Consider the following 20,769-nt stretch of genomic DNA (forward strand, 5'->3'; position numbering starts at 1 on the left):
CACAGCCGAAATATATATATATATATAAATAAAAATAAAAATTAAGAGCTTTGAGATATAATTTGGAAAAAAAGATGTGCAGGGACCAGGAACTGACCAGATTCTTGAGCACTTGTATTCCCAGACATTGCTCTACATGCTAAGCGTGCAAAGATGATTCCAGTTAGCAGTGGAGACTCATTTGAACAGAAAATATCAATACGATAGAGTTAACAGTATGAAAAAGCTTCACCAGGCACTCTGGGAGGACTGGATTGTGTGAGATAGTTAGGGAGGGGCAGGAAAAAAATGCTTCCAGGAGGAGAGTTGCACTTGACTCCAATCCAGAAGTGTCTGATTTACATATTTCACATCCAGAATGTCAATGTATTCATATATAGAGGGAAACGTGCTATAAATTTATGGCTAGTTATCCCTGGAAACTTCTTCTGTTGCTTAAGTTCACAGCTCAAGTTGTAAATGAGAAACTTGCTGGGCCAATGCAGAAAAAGAAAAAATTAAAATGGGATTTCCAGCATAAAAAATGGCTCTGTATATCAGTATCTTTTCTCTTCTCTTTTGCAGATTGTAGTAAGCAAAAATTACTTAATTAATCTAAGGTCGTTCTGTAGATTCCTTTTTCAATAAAGTCGGTAGAATTTGGGGACTCATAATTCATGTAAAGGCTGCCAAAGGTGAAAGCAACTGGGGTTGAGCAGGAAGCCCTGGAGGAAATAAGAGAAAATCAAGAAGAAGGATGAGAGGGCTTTAGCAACAGCAGATTTCAGAAAGTCTCCGCAAAAATACACCCTTAACACAGAAAACAGCAGGCCTTCTCTGGGAGCCATCACCACAGCAGTCATAGGGCCGGGGCACACCGGGTCAGCAGCTGGAAGCTTCCTGGGCCTGATCTGCCCCAGGAGCACAGAAGCGGCGGGTCACCCCAGGAACCACGCCGCCTTCCAGCTTCTGCTGTGATGGAGAAAGCTGGAAAGAGAGCCGCTCCTCTAATGGGAGAGTCTGGATAACACACAAATGCTTGAACTCATCAGAAAGCCACAGGTGCAAGACAACTACCCAGCCTGAAATCTAAGGAAAAAACAAGTGCAGTAAGTGCCCTACATAGGAACCTTCAAGTCGAGAACTTTCAAAGATGCAAACGTGCATTCAGGCGTGAGGGAAATTGCAGCTTGCCCTCCGTCTCCTGTTGCTGACGGTCCTTCAGCTCTACCATCTCCCACCTCCTCTCCCTCCTCCAGTCAGTAACTCTCCCTGCCTGTTCACTCGATGCCAGCCCCTGTATGCCAGCTGTTGTACTACTGTACTTTTCAAGGTACTGTATCATAAGATTTAAAACGTTTTCTTTATTTTATGTGTTTTTTTAATGTATTATTTGTGTGAAAAGTATTATAAACCTATTATAGTACAGTGCTACATAGCTGACTGTGTTCGTTGGGTACCTAGGCTAACTTCGTTGGACTTACAAATTGGACTTAACAAACACGCTCTCAAACGGAACTCATTCATATGTAGAGGACTTACTATGCCCCCAAGGAGAGACAGATGCAAACACTGACATGTCTGGGGCAGACACGGGGGAAGGCAGGGCCCCAGACAAGCGTGAAGGTACAGACCCTCAGAGCCGCAGCCACGCAGGGAGTTTATACCCACTGAGTCTTCTCTCCAGAGGTTCACTGGGTGTTCAAGGGAAAGACGGGGGACAGGGCACACTCAGTGGAGAAGGAAGGGGCTGCCACTGCAAAAAGGACAAAAGCCCCACTTGATTCTTCTCCCCCAAGAAACAGACGTCATTAACCTCTGAGACAGGGCAGCAAACCTTGTCACTCCCATAGCAGCGGTGCAGACCCCCAGGGAAACCTTCCAGCATTCAGGCCTCCACCCCAAACACAGCGTAACCCCACAGGAATTGAAAGCCAGGGCAGCACTGAAGGCAACCATTGCAACAACAAGATGCAGACTCAGCTCAGATCCTATCTAGAATGACTCCATACCCCATGCTAATTATATGGCAAAAAAAGAGTCATGCTAAGCATAAAGGCTATTTCCCTCAGTCTCTGCTGTACCACACACAAAATTTGATATGCAATAATAATCTGTGAGACACACACACTCACAAACATACACAAAGAAGAAAAGAACCCACTGTGCAGAGAGACAAAGCAATCAACAGAACCAGACTCCAAGATGATACAAACGTAGGAACTATCACAGACCCAATTTAAAATAACTAAGATTAAAGATATTAAAAGATCTAGTGTGACCTTACTATGGCTTTTAGAGCAATATCACAATTTGCATTAATAGACTTATCCACTGGCTAGGAACACAGAGTACAACATAATCCACTGCTGTTGGAATAAGCCATGACGCACATTAAACAAAGCAGAATGCTCTGCAATTATCCTATTGTCTACAAAGATTCACTATTTTCCATACTCTGTAATTCTAATAAGTGGTTTTGGTGACTATTATTTCCAAACATCTGGTAGTTCTAGCTCAAGACAGTGAAAACAATGATAAAGAAAACAGTGCAATGGGTTTAAAGAGAGAAGTGAAAGTATATTAATGGCCACATTATTTTACATAAATTTTTGAGTAAGATATGACAGCTGTGATAATCAGATTGTGGGTAACTGCCTTAACATTAAATGAAAAAACACAAGGTCAATGTAGCAATTGTAAGGACAAATACAAATTAAAAATAAGAGGCTTAATTCTTCCCTTTGAAAATGAAAGAAGAGATTCCCCTCCCTTTCTTTTCCTCGCAGCATCTACTTTAGGAAATTTGTAATTCTAAACACTTTCTCCCCTTTGAAATATATATATATATATCTCCTTTTGAAGACTAAATAAGCCTTTTGTTAGCTTTATGGGAGAGGAATGTCTTTTTTCCAGGACCTGGGAGACATGTTTGAAATGGAAACTTCAGGGGAGATAGCAGCCCTACCTCCCAGCTTCTGTAGAAGGGTAGGCACTGAAATTAAAGGGCCAAGCTGCAAAATTACCTCCCATCCTAAAGATAGGAGAAGTTTGATTTTCCTCTGGATAAAAGCAATTAGCTAACCCAGGTGGTCACCCTAATTACCAGGAGAATCTAGGATGAACTCTGTGACAAATGGTGCTGTGAAGTCTCTTACTTGAACACTTGTTATTGTTTATTGTCTGAGAATATGTAGGTAATGTGCTGTATCTGTTTGGTTGTATAACAGTATCCGCCTTGGCAATTTCTTACCGAATTGCCTGGTTTAATGCTTATTTAATAATAAAAGTGTTTTCTCTTTGTGGAAAGAATTTCTGGGTTGGAGGAGGATTTTACTTTTAATTATATTTCCCCAACACATTCCACCATGATGAAGAGTATGCTTTGTCCCACCAGAAGCCTGCCATGGGAGCTAAAAAATGTGTGCAGTAATTGTAACTTGGAAGTGAAACCGAGTAGAAATGTGTGGAGCTCTCCTGGGCACAAAAGCCTTTCTTTCCAGGCCTTATTTGCAGGAAAAAGACTTCAGCCTCCTAGACCTTCCTGAATACCAAAGGGCAGATTCAAACAGTTGTTAATCAGGGAAGCGAGGGAATGCAGAAACAAAGGAGGAACAATTAAGAAACTAGAGTGCAGGATTAAAGCAGGATCCTGGTGCCTCCTCAAGGAATATACATAACAATATCTTTGAGTTCTTTTGCAGGAACTAAGGCCCTCCACCCAGGTGTAGGATGGTAACTTCCTTCTGGCTGAGCAAAATTTTTCTAGAGTGCTGTCCTTTTACCTCACAATCAACCAATCCAAAGAAAGTCACACACACTGCAGCTCTCGCCCCAAATTTTGCCTATACAAACTTCTCCCTGAAAACCTTCAGGGAGTTCAGGGTTTTTTTTAGCACAAGCCATCCGTTCTCCTTGCTTATCCTGCACTAAATCTTTCTCTGCTCCAAACTCCAAACTTTCAGTTTGTTTGGCCTCACTCTGCATGGGGTACACAAACTTGTGTTTGGTAACAGAAAAGAGGAGTTTCTGTTTTCTTCTAAGCACCTGATGCTAAGCTCTGCCCATATTCCTGACCCACAGGAAATGTGAGGTCAGAAATGCTTATTGTTTTTAGCTGCCACATTTTGGTATAATTTTTTATGCACCAATAGATAACTAATACAGAAGCTGAATTTTTCACTTTAATTAATCTAAATGTAACGTAGCCTCACATGGCTGGTGACTACACTATTGAACATCACAGGTTTAAAAATTATGCCTGCTTTCTCTTTTATGTTTCTACTTGGGAATACAGAGTCTCAAGCAAGGTAGGAAAAGTCCAATTGTGTGACCCCATGGGTCCATCACACGTGCCCCTAGGAGTCAGATCACCTCCATACTTCTCGTCAAGGAGTTGCTTGAATTGCCTCACAAAACTTTATCAGGTGGTAGGAAAATGATACCAAATAGAGACTTAGATTTACACAAAGGAATGAAGAGTGACCAACATGGGAAATTGGGGGTAAATATAAAAGACATTTTTGCTCATCTTTAAAAGATAATTAACTGTTTAATTGCAAAAAGAATAGCAATCTATTGTGGGTTTTATAAGAAATGTAGAACTCAAATCTATAATTACCATAGCACAAAGGACAGGAGAAGTAGAAGTACATTATTGTAAAGTTGTCATATTAAAAATTAAGTGGTACAGTATTTCCTTAAGATAGCCTATGAGGGGCTAAATATGGATAGTATTAACTCTAAAGCAACCACTAGGAAGTCAGTAGTGGAGATGAAATGGAAGGCTAAAAATAATCAGAAAGAAGTCAGGGAAGGAAGGAAAGTAGAAGAACAAACAAATGAGAAAAGCAGAAAACAAATGGCAATGAGGTAGATTTAAACCCAAACACAAGATAATTACAGCAAACCCCAATGGTCCAAACACTCTTAAAAGGATAGAAACTGTCAGACTACATCAAAAAAGCAGGAGCCAGTATAATAAAGAGTCCTATTCATTTTTGATATTTGACTGCTCACAGTGTTCAAGTCCCACCCCTTTTTCTTTCCCTCTAACCCATGGCTGAGCCAGCTGGTGAGGAAAACCTTCGGCTCCCTCCCCTGGTACCTGCAGGAAGTGCAAACCAAGCAAGCCCTTACCATGCACAGGAACCCCTACCCAAGCCCAACTCAACCACAGTAAAAGCCCTCCTGGCTCTTGGCAGGCAGGGACACTGCCATGCGCTCCCCAGAAAGCCTCATTACATGAGTAATAAATCTCTTCATACCTTCTTGGTGCAGGTGTGGAATCATTCATCTCAATGTCCAACCAATTTTTTTTTTTTTTTTTTGGTGGGGGGTCCATTTTACCATGGAGGCAAAATGGTATGTAGACCACAACATCTCAGTCTATGATGTCTACTTAAAAACAAACAAACAAACAAAACAAAAAAAAAAAACCTCACTTTAAATATAAGGACACAAATAGGTTAACTGAAAGGATGGAAAAAGACATAGCATGTGAACACTAGCCATAAGAAAGCTTAAGTGGTTATATTATTATTAGACAAATTAAACTTCAGGACAAGGGCCATTATCAGGGATGGAGAGGTAGTGACATGTGACAGAAACATAGATCATTGGAAGAAGACAGGATCTAGAAACAGATCCAACACACATACATGTCACAAAGTTTTCAAGGCAATTAATTCATTGGGGGTAAAAATAGTCTATTCAACAAGTGATGCTGGAACAATTGAATGTGCCTTTAAGATAGGCAAAGATTTCTTAAATAAGAAAAAAAAAAAGAAACCATAAAAGAAAAAATTTAATGAACTGGACCCCTTTAAAATTTAAAACAGCTTTCAATGACACCATCAATAAAATGTAATCCATATATCTGACAGAGAACTTTTATTCAGAATATATTATAAATAATTATACCTCAATAATAAGAAAATAAACAATCTAATAAAAATGGGCAAAAGATTTGAACAGACACTTCACAAAAGAAGATATACATAGGGCCAATATGCACATGAAAACATGCCCAACATCATTAGTCATAAGGGAAATGCATAAATTAAAGCCACAGTGAGATACCACCCTCACACGCACTAGAATGGCTATAATGAAGAAGACTGGCCACACCACCTACTGGTGAGTATGCAGAGCAACTGGACCGTTCATACATTGCTTGTAGGAGTAGGAAACGGTACAAGCACTTGGGAGAACACCTAAGCAGTTTGTTTAAACATGTACTCACCATAAGACCCAGCCATTTCACTCCTAGGTATCTACCCAAGAGAAACGAAAGTACATGTTCACACGAAGACTTATATACACAAATGTGCGTAATAGCATTATGCATAGTTGCCAAACACTGGAAGCAACAAAAATGCCCATCAGTGGGTAAATGGGTAAAAAAATGTGGTTTATCCAGATGATGCAATACTGTTTGTCAGTAGAAAGTAACCAACTACTGATATCCCAACTGCTTCAACGAGTCTCAAAAACGCAGTGCTGAGCAAAAGAAGCTAGACACAGAAAAAGGACACACTACATGAATCCATTTGAACGAAACTCTAGAAAGGACAAATCTACCCTGTAGTGACTGAAGGCACATCAGCAGTTGCCTGGGCAGGAGTTGTATAGGGGCAATTGACTGGGAAGCTGAACAAGGGAACCTTGGCGGATGACACACATGTTCCGTATCTTGGGTGTGATGGTGTTTTCACGAGTGTACACATTTATCAAAACTCATCAAGTTCTAGGCTTAAAATGAGTGCAATTTATTTTATGATCACATTTATTTCACAACATCAAAATGCTTATGAAACTGACAATGGATAATCTACTGTTAGAACAGAGGACAAAAATATGGGAATCCTCTCTGCCTGGTTTGTTGTCTTATTTTATTTTGCTTTGGCTTTTGAGTTTTTATGTTTTGCTAATGTGTTTCTAAATTCTCTTTTTTATGTTCAGTTTGCCACACTATCTGCTGAGAAAGAAAAAAGTAAGACATGAATTGAGTAAATTTTTGTTTTCTTTTACTCCTGTATTATAATCTACCAAAATATTAGAACTGGTGGGAGTCTCAAAATCACGAGCCCATAGTCTTTGTTGAAGAGACTGTTTCTCTCCATTAGTGCACAAAACTACAAGACACTGATTTACTTTCAGAAGAAATCAATGGAAGAGTATTAAGGAGCCTTGATTTGACTTACTATATGCATGTCACAAACAAAAGAACATTTCAGTTGCAAGGAAAATTATAAATACACACACTATTACAGTCATTAATCATTGATTTTGATGGTAAACTTGGAATTCAAGTAAAAGGATTTTTAAAAGAATGGTCTATTTCCGTAATCTTATTAATGCTCTAACACCGGTGGTAGTGGTTGTTTTCTGCCAGGGCATTGACTGTCCTAAGGAGAAGAAAATCGGCCAAAGAAGAGGACACTGTTGGACTCATTGTGCCTGATGAGGAACAGGAAAGGGTGATTGCAGTGAAAATTTTCATAATCTGGCGCAGATGTGACAGCTAAGCCCACACTGGTGGCAGCTGCAGCCTCCGAACCTTCCTCGGTTACCACCAAGAAGGGCCTGTGCAGGAACTTGTGGGCACGCGACCCGGAGCGTGAGGACGTTCCCGCATCATAGTCAGCTTTCTGCTCGCTGAAGGCGTCCTCCATCCCCATGGCTGTCAGGACGGCCTCCAGGTCGCAGCTAGCCTCCACTGCAAAGCGCGGCAAGTGCAAGTTCATATGCCTTTCTTCCATATGCCCTGGGCTAGTCCATTCTATTAATTTCTTGGGAGTTATTTTATCTATAATCTATTAAGAAAAAAAAGGAGGGAAAAATGGCATGATTATCAATAAAAATTTGAAACAGTGTAATGCTAATGTATATCAGTCAGAAATCATTAGTTTGAGTAACAAATGAAAATAGAAATTTCATTTCACTCAGCTGTTATCTTTATATACCAGGCACTTGTCTTATATTTCTCTATTTAAATTATCTGTGTATGTATGAAAACTCAGTAGCATTAAATGAATTTTTAAAGGTGAGAAATAAGTCATTTCTTACTCTATCGATATATATTATTTCATTTTTGACTATTCCCCTCTAATCTTTGTCTACATATGTATTATATATAATTTCTATACTATTGTATATAAATTATATATAACTATAATATTATGATATAATTTATATTATATTAATACATAATATAATATATATTATACAGTTGCAATCACATTGAATATCCATTTTTCTTGTTTTAATGTAAACTTTTTCACACCACTGCATATCTCTCTCTCCTAAATATCTTGCTGCTCTGAGCCCTTAAACGGCTAGTGAGCTTTCCATGGCTGCTCGGGTTGACTGGCATATGATGTGAGCAGATGAAGATATTGAAGCCTTGGTGAAATAATGGATTGATATAAAGAGAAGGATGGGGCTTCCCTGGTGGCACTGTGGTTGAGAATCCACCTGCCAATGCAGGGGACACGGGTTCGAGCCCTGGTCTGGGAAGATCCCACATGCCGCGGAGCAACTGGGCCCGTGAGCCACAACTACTGAGCCTGCACATCTGGAGCCTGTGCTCCGCAATGAGAGGCCCACGCACCGCGATGAAGAGTGGCCCCCGCTTGCCGCAACTAGAGAAAGCCCTCGCACAGAAACGAAGACCCAACACAGCCAAAAGAATAATAATAATAATAATAAATAAATAAATAAAATTTTTAAAAAAGAGTAGGATGTCGTGGGAGTATTTTCTCCAGTGGGCCAGGTATGACTGAGTTGATTTGAAAATGGGGAAAGGCCTACGAAAAACCCTCTGGGAATTTAGATGGGGACTCTTCAGAACTGGCACGTAAATGCAGCAGACATTGGCATCTTTACATATTGAGCAAGAAACATGCTTATCTTACATGTTCTTCACTGGAGTTTATATGTAGAAAGAAATGCAGAAAGAGAGAGAGAGAAAACCAGCATTCTGTTTGTGATCAAAAACAGAACAAGTATGCCCACTCTTACTATTTCCATTCAAAACTGAACCAAAGATCCTAGCAAGTGCAATAAGGCAATTGATTGATTAATTCATTAGTTAATTAAAAGTTTCAAGACACTCAAAATGAAAAAACAAAATTATCATTCACAAAGGAATCAACACATACTTTATAAGAATTAAAAAGTGAGTTTAGCAAAATTGCTGAATGCAAGGTCAGTAGTCAAAAAAATCGAATATTTTAATGTACTAGCAACATACAGTTAGAAATTGAAAATTTCTTAAATGTACAATTTAAAAGGATATCAAAAAGCATCTCAAACTTATTAAAAATGAAAGATGTGCTAGCCTGTATGTAGAAAAAGATCAAACGTAATATAGGAACATTAAGAAGATCTAAGCAAATAGCAGGATGTATTTTATTCATGGTTTGGAAGACTCAGTATTCTAAAGATGTCAGTTCTTCCAAAATGGATTATTACAATCTCAAATGAAATCCCAAGAGGTTTCATTTTCAAAAAATTGACCAGCTGATTCCAAATTTATATGAAATAGCAGAGGACCAAGAATAGGCAAAATATTCCTGAAGGAGGAGGAGGTAAGACCTGTTCTATCAGATGGCAAGACTTGCCATTAAATAATTAAGTGTTGTTTTGGCAAAGGGTAGGCCAGAACAAAGGCCCAGAAAAGTGCCTACTTATATGTGCACACTTGACTTTTTTAAAAAACGTTGCTGCAGAGCAGTGGGGAAAGAGCTGAGTTTTCAATAAATGATGCTGAGTCAGCTGGATGATCGTATGTGGTAAAAATAAATCTTGATGCTGAGTCAGTTGGATGATCGTATGGGGTAAAAATAAGTCTTAACTACTGCCTCATACCATATACAAGACATCAATTCTAAGTGAATTGCGGAACTACATGAAACACAACAAAAGTATTTACATTAATGGTAAAGATTAATAAATTGGCTACATAAAAGTTAAAAGCTTTCATTATTCAAAAACATTATTAAAGTTAAGTATACACATACCCTATGACCAGCAATTCCACCTCAGGTGTACACCCAACGGAAGTATGTGCTCACGGGTACCAAGAGGCATGTACAACCATATAAAGAAAGGATGGTACATTCACATACTGAAATACTGCATAGCAATGACAATGAATGAAATAAAGCTGCAGATAACAAATGGATGAATTTCACCAACAGCATTAAACAAGAAAATCCAAATGCAAAAGAATACATACTCTGATTCTACATAGATAAAGTTCCAAAGAAGGCAAAACTAAATTATGGTGATACAAGTCAACATACTAGTTATATTTTAAGGAGGATGAAGGAAATAATCATTGGAAAGAGACACAAGGAGGGATTAGGTGATGATAATATTTTGTTTCTTTACCTGAGTGGTGGTTTAATGGATGTTCACTTTTTGATAATTCATTGAGCTATATTTTTATATAAAATATTAAAAATAATATTTCCATATTGTGTTATTCATCACAAAAACACATTTCTTGTTAGATTTATTCATAGATATTTATTGTTTTGATATGTTTGTGAAGAAGCTCTTTGGTTTTTCCATTCATTCATTTATTCAACACATATTTTTGAGCATCTTCTCTGTGACACATACTGGTTTCGGTACTGATGTACATCAATGAATAAAACATAAAAGATCCCTTCTATCATTAGATTCACATTCTATTAGGGAGATGCATACTATAAATAAACAAATAAGTAATAAGAAAAATCTCAAATAGAATTGAGTTTTATGAATTAAATAAAACATTGAACTTGCCAATAGTTATTACTGGTTTTTTTTGTTTTGTTTTTAATTTTGGATATCTAGCTGAACATCTTAAAGAACTTTCTTATTAGGTAAATTGTCAGCTAATTCACTTAGATTTTCCATAAAAAATGATCATAAAGTCTCTGAATAATGGCTTGGTCTCTCTTTACCAATGTTTATTCCTCTGGTGGAAACCATTCCTCAGAATAATTTCAAATCTCTGTGCACATAGCTCAGATCAACAAGTCTAGCAATAAGGCACCATTTGTTTTAAAAGCTGAACTTAACCAACTGAAGAGGGCACCCTTGAACCAAAAAACAGTGAGGAACCCAAATTGCCTTTGCAAAGTTACCTGTCATTTTTAGTCCAAAATCCTACACATTTTAATATGAACAGAAAAAGGTGCTCAACAAATATGTAAAACTACTTTAAGAAGAAAAGAGTGAAAATCAAAAACTTTTCAGCTGATGAAAATATTCTCCAAGAAATCAACCACGAGGCAAAAAAAAAAAAAAGCTACAACATAAAGCTACCTTACAAAATAAATATCATTTGTAAAGCAATTGTAAACACGATGAATGCTACAAATCATCATGTCAAAAACTCAGAATAGAAATCAACAGCAACAATAACAAAAAGGAAGATGTGTCAGGAGATCTGTCTGAACCCAAGAAAGTATAGAAATAAAATCATCTCAGTAATCAGATGAAATAACAAGTCGTCTATAGGAGAAAGTACAATAAGGAACATAGAGAAGAGAAATAAAAATTGCCTAGAGCAGGAAAACAAAGTAAAGCAGGAGTCAAAGGAACAGAGAGATTGGGTTAGAAATAGAAACCAAGCAAGTGTAAATATGTATAGTCTCTAAACACAAAAATAAAACAGTGGAGGAGAAATAATATTTAGAACTATCATCCAAGAAAGCGTTCCAAATTAAAATAAATCCTGAATCTACATATTGAAAGGGCGTACAGTGTACCTGGGAAATTGACCCTGAACAACCAAGTCTAAGGCGTATTTTAGAAAAAGGATTAGTCTTTAACACCCATCTCCTGAGGGTGTGCAGGGTCCGGGGGGAGGGGGGGTGGTGGTGTGAATCAACTCGTTATAAAGTAAAGAAAATCAGGTTGACATCAGATTTGAGAGCAACATAAAATCAGTGGAACAATATTTAAAGAAACTCAAAGTAAATCCAAACCAAAAATCTTATATCCCAGCACGTTCCCTTTTATGAATCAAGACCATAGAGATTATACGATATTTGTTTTTCTCTTTCTGACTTACGTCACTCTGTTTGACAGTCTCTAGGTCCACCCACGTCTCTACAATCTAGAAAAATGGTACAGATGGACCTGTTTGCAAGGCAGAAATAGAGACACAGAGGTAGAGAACAAGCATGTGGACACCAAGGAGGGAAAGGGGGGGGTGGGATGAATTGGGAGATTGGGATTGACATATATACACTAATATGTATAAAGTAGATAACTAATGAGAACCTGCTGTATAGCACAGGGAACTCTACTCAATGCTCTGTGGTGACCTAAATGGGAAGGAAATTCAAAAAAGAGGGGATATATGTATACGTATGACTGATTCACTTTGCTGTACAGCAGAAACTAACACAACGTTGTAAACAACTACAACCCAATTAAAAAAAAATAAATTAATTTTTTAAAGAAGACCATAGGGAAACAGTGTTAAACAGTCAAGGGTTTCAAGAATATTATATTTGTTAGCCCTTCTTGAGATATTTACCAGAGGATAAGCTTCATCCAAAAACAGCAAAAATGATTGGGGAAGATTCAGCAAAAAGCTGGTAGTAGTAAGCATGAATATATTTTATTGTAGCTCTAGGACTAAAACAAATTCGGGGATAAGGGTGGAAAAGTAACATGTAAATACTCTAAGTTTCATATGTTCCACCAAAGCAGAAATAGCACGACTCAAAATGTGGGAGAAGATGCTAGAAAAAAATGAGAAGGTCAAATAAGTCCATTGATTATTGCCCCGGTAATAGATGAGAGTCAGAAGATATCATTTAAAAATAATAAAAACCTAAGCAAGTTAAAAAGTGTAATGTCATTATGTAATGATAAAAAGCAACATCTAAAACAAAAAAATACAAACTTTCCTAAATAACATAAGGAAAAATTCAAAAGAGAAAAAATAGTAAACAGCAAGACAAAACGATTCTAAAGTTCATATGAAAAAATAAGCAAATAAGAATACGTAGAAAAACTTTGAAAAGGAAAGCAATAAAATCTCTATAATTAAAATATTGTGATGCTGGCACATGGGTAGACAGACCAACGGAACAGGGCAAAAAGTTCATAAAAAGAAGGAAGCACATACAGAAATTTAATGTCTAATAAATGTGGTACCTCAAATTCTGGTATTGGAACAACTGGATAGCCATTTGGAAAAAGATAAAAATTGGATCCATACTTCACCTCCTACGCCAGAACAAATTCCATTTGGACCAGACATCTAAATTTTTTAAACTGAAATCTTATAGGTAATGGGGGGAAAAAATGGGTAAATTCTTTTACAACCTGGATGTGGGGCAAGCCTGAAGCAATGAAGGGAAAAAATTTTAATTTAGTTTTTGGGTGTTTTTTTTTTTTTTTTTGGCCAAAGGAAAAATAGATACGATAAGTAATGTCAAAGAGAAATGACAACCCAAGAAAAAGTTTTTGCTAATTCTAACATGAAGAGTTAATTTTCCTAACTCATAAGGAGCTCTTAAACATTGTCAGCTACAAATTGGCACTCGCCATGGGCACTTGCCATCTACCTCTACGAGGATTAAATCATATGCTGCTGCAGCTGCTGACCTTCAACACCCCCTGCCAGGAGTTGAGGGTGGAGAGCAGAAATGAGGCGCTCTGCTCTGGGAAAAACTGGCAGAACAGGTCTTCAGATAGTTAGATATTTTCAGGAGCCAATTTTATGAGCCCAATTCTTGTATCTCCTCATTTCCAGAAAAACACTAAAATCCTTCATGGTGATGACTGCTCCTCATGACTAGCAGAAACCTTCTGCAAAAAGTATGGGCTGCCTTCACCAAAATCACGTCTGTACTGGCCTTCCCCCCGCCTCTTTGGAGCCGTTTCCCAGAGCTATCTGAGTTGCTGTCTCCCAGCCTACAGTCCTCATTTTGCCCCAGATGAAACTTAACTCACAACCCTCACGTTGCGCTTTTTTTTTTTAAGTTGACAACATCAAGGGGAAAAAGACCTACATAAATACAGTCAAAAAATATGAATAGATATTACACAGGAAAAGATAAAAAAAAGACTTAACATATGATAACAAGCTCAAGTTCATTCAAAACAAGAGATACCCAAATTAAATCTATACTAATATATCTTTTCTTGCCTATCTGTTTGGCAAAAATCCAAAGGTTTTACAGCATTCTGTGGGCATGTTTATAAGGAAACAAGCACCTACACACATTGCTAATTGGAGTGCTATGGTATAGCCGTTATGCTATGAATTCAGCAATAGCTAACAGAGTCACATAGGCAATAATAGCATTTTGTCCCAGCAATTTTGCTCCTAGGAATTTCCTCTAAAGATAAACCTTCACAAACCCAAAATAACATGTCACTTCTTATTCCTAGATTGTTCGTTAATGTCTTTATAGTCTTTCTTTTTATCATACCTCGAATTCCTTTTTTAAGCTTTTGTCTTCCATTTTTTTAAATCTCTGCTTTTATTTTCACTCTTTTCACCTTTACAGGGGCTTAAGTATATTGTTCTCTTTTCAAACTTCTGGGGGGGAAATCTTAATTAGTGTTTTAATTGTTTCTTGTTTTCTAATAAGTGCATTAAAAGTTTTACATTTTCCTGTGAGTAGCTTTTTTTCCTACTTGAATTGCTATGTAGAAAAAAATGTATTAAAGTTATTCACTATTTTTGTTGATTTTTCAATTTCTTCCTTTATTTGTATCTATTTGTATTTAGCAATTATACTCTTAAGTGATATCATTTTTTGTTTTTGATAAATGGCATCTTTTATCAAAGTGAAACATTTATCTTTAATCCCTATTATTGTTTTAGACTTTGATTAGGTTTTTATCTGATATTGTTCCTATTCTCACTTCCCTCCTGTTAATATTTCTCTAGTATCTCTTTTTCTCTACCTTTATTTTAATCTTATTATTGTTATTATTGTCTCCTATAAATAGTCTATAAATAAATCTTTGTATTTTTAATTCAGTATGTCTTTACTGTCCAATTTAACTCATTCACATTTCTTGGGACTAGTCATATTTGGACTTATTTGCCATCTTGTTTTATGTATTGCCATGCTTTCTTGTCTTTTCTTCTTTTTTCACATTTCTTTGAGTTGATCAAGTGTTTTTCATTCTTTTTGCCACCTCATGTTTTGGCAGTTATGCAGCCTATCCTAGTTCTGCAACTGGTCATCCTTAGGTTTAACACAAATACTGAACATAATTTCCTATTAACATGTAGGGATCATCTATTCTCCCCACCGTCCCCTGAACTATAACAAGAGGTTTTATTCCTATGCCTCTAGTTCCCTCCTCACTCCTCATCCTACCATCTCCTACCTCTCATATTGAGATCATCTGAATCTTAATTTGTCAATTCTAATTTAGGCTTAAATAATGTTTTATTCTTTTTTTGTTCCTTTGTTGGCATCACTCCTCATATCCCACATTTTCTTCTCCAATTCATCTTTTAAATTTTTTTGGAGTAGAGCAGATATTCTTTTAGGCTAAAGTTTGCAGGTACTAAACTTAGGGTCCCTAGTCATGCCTTTACCATCACGCTTGAATAACAGTTTCTACTGGTACATATTTTAGTTTCATAATTTTTTTTCTCTCAGAACCTAAAAGTATTGCTCTGTCTTCTGGCAGAGACAAAGAGAATCCTAAACTCAATCTGATTCCTGTTCCATTTTATGAATTATATTTCTTCTAACTCACAGTGCTTCTGGAACACTTACTTTTTTCCTTGATCTTCCATAATTCTGCCACAGTGTGGAAGCATAAGTTCTCAATGGGCCCTTTCAGCCTGCATGAATTTGCTTTTAATTCTCTACATTTTCTTTTCTGATGATCTTTGAGTACATTCTCCCCTCAGCTCTCTCTGTTCCTGAAATGCTCACTGATAAATGCTGAAATTTCTTCAACTACCTTGCAGGGCTCTTAACAAAGTACTTTCTCTCTTTATCTTTTTATTCTATAGTTTTGTAGAATTCCACGGATCAAATCTGCCAACTGACTTTTCAGCTGCGTTCCTCAGTCAATTTACTGACCTTTTGTAATAACGACGTTTATTTCCAGGAACCCTAAGTGAATATTTTAATAATCCCCTGTTCTTATTTCGTATTTTTTGATGTCTCTTGTTCGACCGATTAACTCTTTGGAGGTTGTTTTTCTTTCAGGTGGTTATTTCCCCCAACCATTTGGTGATCTCGGTTATATGCTTGTCTCTCTACTTGAGACTCCTCATTAGATCGTCTACGAACGCGTTTTTGCAGCTACCACAATTTGCTTTGGCAACTTAGGAGCGGGAGAGGCTGCGTGGGCTTCCAGGCAAGGGTACTAGGAGCTCATAACCCCTGAGTGGGAACTTGTCCTCCTCTTCAATACGGACAGCCTTCTGGCGGCACTGGGATGCCTCTATGCCCAGACACACTTACTTGCTCCAGCCTGGAGGCAGAGACCTCTGTCACTCTGTGGTGTAGCACAAGGCAGGGGCAGAAAGATGCACACCTGCCCGTCTGCTCCTAGTGAAGTGCCCAATCCTGCCCCCACAATGGCTGCCTGCCTCATACTCATCCTGCTCTTTGAGTTCTCCATCCCCACTGGCCACTCTTTTTTTTTTTAAGTTTTTTTTTTTTTTTTTTTTTAATTTTATTTATTTATTTATTTATGGCTGTGTTGGGTCTTCGTTTCTGTGCGAGGGCTTTCTCTAGTTGCGGCGAGCGGGGGCCACTCTTCATCACTGTGCGCGGGCCTCTCACTATCGCGGCCTCTCTTGTTGCGGAGCACAGGCTCCAGACGCGCAGGCTCAGTAGTTGTGGCTCACAGGCCCAGTTGCTCCGTGGCGTGTGGGATCTTCCCAGACCAGGGCTCGAACCCGTGTCCCCTGCACTGGCAAGCAGATTCCCAACCACTGTGCCACCAGGGAAGCTCTTAAGTTTTTTTTATTTTTATTTTTATCTTTATTGGAAAATAATTGCTTTACAAATGTTGTGTTAGTTTCTGCTGTACAGCAAAGTGAATCAGCTATACCTATACATATATCCCCTCTTTTTTGGATTTCCTTCCCATTTAGGTCACCACAGAGCACGGAGTAGAGTCCCCTGTGCTATACAGCAGGTTCTCATTAGTTATCTATTTTATACATAGTATCAATAGTGTATATATGTCAATCCCAATCTCCCAGTTCAAGCCACCCTCCTCCCCGCCTTGGTATTCATATGTTTGTTCTCTACGTCTATGTCTCTATTTCTGCTTTGCAAATAAATTCATCTATATCATTTTTCTAGATTCCCCATGTAAGCTATATTATACAATACTTGTTTTTCTCTTTCTGACTTACCTCATTCTGTATGACAGTCTCTATGTCCATCCATGTCTCTGCAAATGGCACATTTTCATTCCTTTCTATTCCTTGCTGGTGTGAGAAGAATAAAGAGTCAAAGGAATCCTAATTTTGAGCTTAATTCCCAGCGTCTCATAGGCGTCCCTCTCGTGTGGTTCTGTGGCACTAAGTTAGAACCCTCTCCTCTCTGGATGGCCTGACTCTCTGACACCCTCAACAGAGAGGGCAGGTGAACGATACAAACCCAAGAACACCGCCACCAGGGCTCTATTTATTCTTGTCGCAACAAAAGGACTTCACTTGCAATGACTAAACTGCCTAGGATGGAAAGCACCAATGCCTGTCCTCACCTTCCTCCGAGTCAAACGTGGGGAGTTTCATTCAGTCTTTCAATGTCTGCAGAAAGAAAACAGATTGATTAGAAAGGCAGAGGCTGGGAGACAGCAGCAAGTGTGAAGTAGAGAGATGGGTGCCCCATGCTGAGACTGGCAGAGATCTTGTGTTTCTGAATTCAGTGGAAGGCAGTTCTAGGAAGAAAACAAGGCAGGCTGACACAGCGGGGGCATGATTAGGTCACCCCTCAACCACGCCTTTCCATCCAGCCCCATCAACGTGTAGTCAGCAGAAACGTTCCCCTTATTATAATGATCCATTCGCCATCACTCTTAGGTTTCAGAATTGTTGTGAGTTTTCATCTTTTTTGTGTGCCTTCGTATGTAATTATGGTGGAAAGTTGGGAAAAAAATTATTACTGGCACAAGATATATTATTCTTACATAACTGAGAAGAATTGTTAGCTTTATAGTGTATGTATTTCTACATTTTTAGATGAACTTTAAAGTATTTATGTCACTAAAAAAAGTCAGTTGGTAACACATCAAACGTATTTTAACTAATGGCAAAAGTGCTTTATTCACTAGGAAACATTTTAATCAATCACAGATCAGTAAAAATAATGTGTTTACTGACTTACAGAAAGATTTAAGAATCACACTTTCTCTTTATTATAAATAGATTCATTTTCCCCTCATGATTAAAATTCTGAAAAATCCCAATACAAATGAGAAAATATGCTTATCAAGGAAAACAATAAGAACAAAAGCAATGCCATACAAAGCCAGACCTATAATATAGGTCATGGTTATTCACTCAGTGTCCAGCTGTGGTGCCAGGTCAGCACGGAATCAGCCCTCAAAACATTATTCCCAAAAGGAACCGCAGGAGAGACTATGTTTTTGATTATCTGAGATAAATTTGATGTGTGGCACATGCATTCTGGGTAAAGGACCAGGAATAACAGCCTCATGTTACCAATGAGAAAATTTTATACCATGAACAAGTTTTGACCATGAGAAGCCTCTATGAAGAACATGACAGTTGTCTTCTCCAGCACAACGAAAACACTAGTGAGAGAACTAGGGGCGGGCTGGCAGGAGAGCAGGTGAAGTTAACCTACCTTTTCCTTTAAAAACTGCTACAGCCACATTTAACCAACACAGCGGCAACTGGGAGGAGGACGGTCACAGGGCAGGGAAACTGGGCCACAACCAAGACCAGAAATTCACCTTTACAGAAGAGAAACTGACCGATTCCTTGAGTTAGGTGTGTCAGTGATCATTCCAGAACGTGCAACTGAAGCAGAGCTCCAGAACTCGGACCAACACATCCGAGAACAAAGGTCCTGGGGTCCTGGAGTCTTGAACACTCTGTTGTCAGGCTTTCAGTTGAGAGGACGCCAATAGCCCTCCTGACAAGGGTTTCCCTGAACATCATGCCCAGGCCTGCTCTCATGAGACCTCTGGGAGGACAAATTGGTCCACGTGGCCAGAGGACAGAGAGAGGAGAATGGGGAGCCCACAGAGAGGGCAGCGCTTCTCTCCCACCCTCAACATGCTGGGTATTTAGGAGTAACTCCAGAGGAGAATTCTCTGAGGATGGGGGTGAAGAAGAGACAGGGGAAGCATTTCATGATGATGGCGTAGGAGACTCTATAAGGAAAACTGAAACTCGTCTCTTTTCAATCCACTCACCACTCTCCTGAGTCAATGTCAGATTCACAACACGAATACCATTCTGCTCTGTGCAAAACGCACGTTGGCTGGGGAGTCTTACACCCTTGCGCTGTCACTGAAATCCCCCCTAAGCCCAAGTGAGAAGCCCCTCACGGGACACCCTCCGTGCAGCAGAAGACGGAAGAGGAAGAGGCGGGGCGTCTCGCGCACTGATGCACCAGGATTTCAACTGCTGCAGAAATAGAGCTGAGTTTCCAAAACAGATCCCATTGAAACATTTTCTCTTGCCACCCATGGTAAAGCGTTTTCTGAGTTTGCTATTTCCTAGATGTGGTCTAATGACTTGAACTTTCAGGATTCCTTCGTAAGGAGGTCAGTAACTTAGAATCAATATCTTCCTCAATTACGTTGACCTTCAGGTCACAGGGGGTGAATTTATATGCTTGAAAGCTTAGGGTGGTGAAAGCTTAGAGAGGGAGCAAGGACCCTTTGATACTAATGGACTGAGATGAAAATCTGCTACAAGGTGAGAGAAAGGTCAGGACAAGTGAGGACCAGTGGCTGGAGGAAGGGAGCGTGGAGTTGTGCTAGAATTCCGTCAGCTTTAGATATCAGCAAAAACACAAATGCCCGTGTGATACAAGGGGAGGATTGTATTGCCACTTTCTTCCAGCTCCCAAGTACTAGATAATGTGCTCCTTTCAAGGAGAGCAGACCCTGCCATAGAAGAGAATGGTTTGGGTTTTGTTGTGTCTGATGAAAAAGAGAAAAGGGTGATTAGCATTAAACGTCTCCCACAATGGTAAGGACAATTCCTTGCCAACACCACCACTGGCTGCGGCTGCCTGGATACCATTTTCATCCACCTCCACAGAGGTTTTATGGACAACTTTTGACAGGTACAAACTGGGACTTGGGGAGTTTCCAGTAAGGTCAGCCTTTGCTTCATCAGAGGTATCTGTGATACCCATGTCCCGTAGAACAGGAATGAGATCGTAGCTGTCTTCCAGGGTGAACTGGGAGAAGGAGACAGCTACACTTTTTGCTGACATATTTTCTGAACTGCTCCAGGCCACGAGTTTTCCATAAGTGATATTCCTTTCAAGCCTCAAGAGGAAGAAAATCATGTTCGGGTCAGAGGATGTGCCTGCACAGGATGCCCCAAATACTTCAAAGGGCCTCAGTCTATCTCCATAGTTGGCAACCGTCCTCAAGGTCTTTCCCTAAGCCTCAAAATCCTCTGATTTCACTCAAAACACCTCCAAGCAAATCTCTTTCCTATTTAAAAGTTATAGGAAAATTTGGGTTCCTGTGTTCTTCAGTGTCTGACAGGCTAGTGTTCAAAGCCCAGCAAAGCTCATTTGATTAAGCTGGGTGAGTTTGACCAAGCCTTAATATTCTGAAGTT

General features: G+C 38.9%; 2 protein-coding genes across 2 annotated transcripts in view; both read right to left on the reverse strand.

Moving 5' to 3' along the window:
- LOC309640318 (serpin B13-like) lies at positions 1 to 14,465 on the reverse strand (the record flags this gene model as incomplete). The annotated part of the gene is made up of 4 exons (XM_082418772.1): positions 1 to 704; positions 5,247 to 5,379; positions 6,224 to 7,796; positions 14,433 to 14,465. The coding sequence occupies 2 exons, from the start codon at positions 14,463 to 14,465 to the stop codon at positions 7,389 to 7,391; spliced, it is 441 nt and encodes a 146-aa protein (XP_082274898.1). The 3' UTR covers positions 1 to 704; positions 5,247 to 5,379; positions 6,224 to 7,388.
- SERPINB12 (serpin family B member 12) overlaps positions 13,405 to 20,769 on the reverse strand; it is a 16,268-nt gene continuing 8,903 nt past the window's right edge. The window contains 1 exon segment of the mRNA XM_082418773.1: positions 13,405 to 20,585. Coding sequence (XP_082274899.1) covers positions 20,064 to 20,585 — 522 coding nt within the window. The 3' untranslated portion in view covers positions 13,405 to 20,063.

This window comes from Balaenoptera physalus (assembly GCF_965194825.1).
Source record: "Balaenoptera physalus genome assembly, chromosome: 12".
Classification (NCBI taxonomy): Eukaryota; Metazoa; Chordata; class Mammalia; order Artiodactyla; family Balaenopteridae; genus Balaenoptera; species Balaenoptera physalus.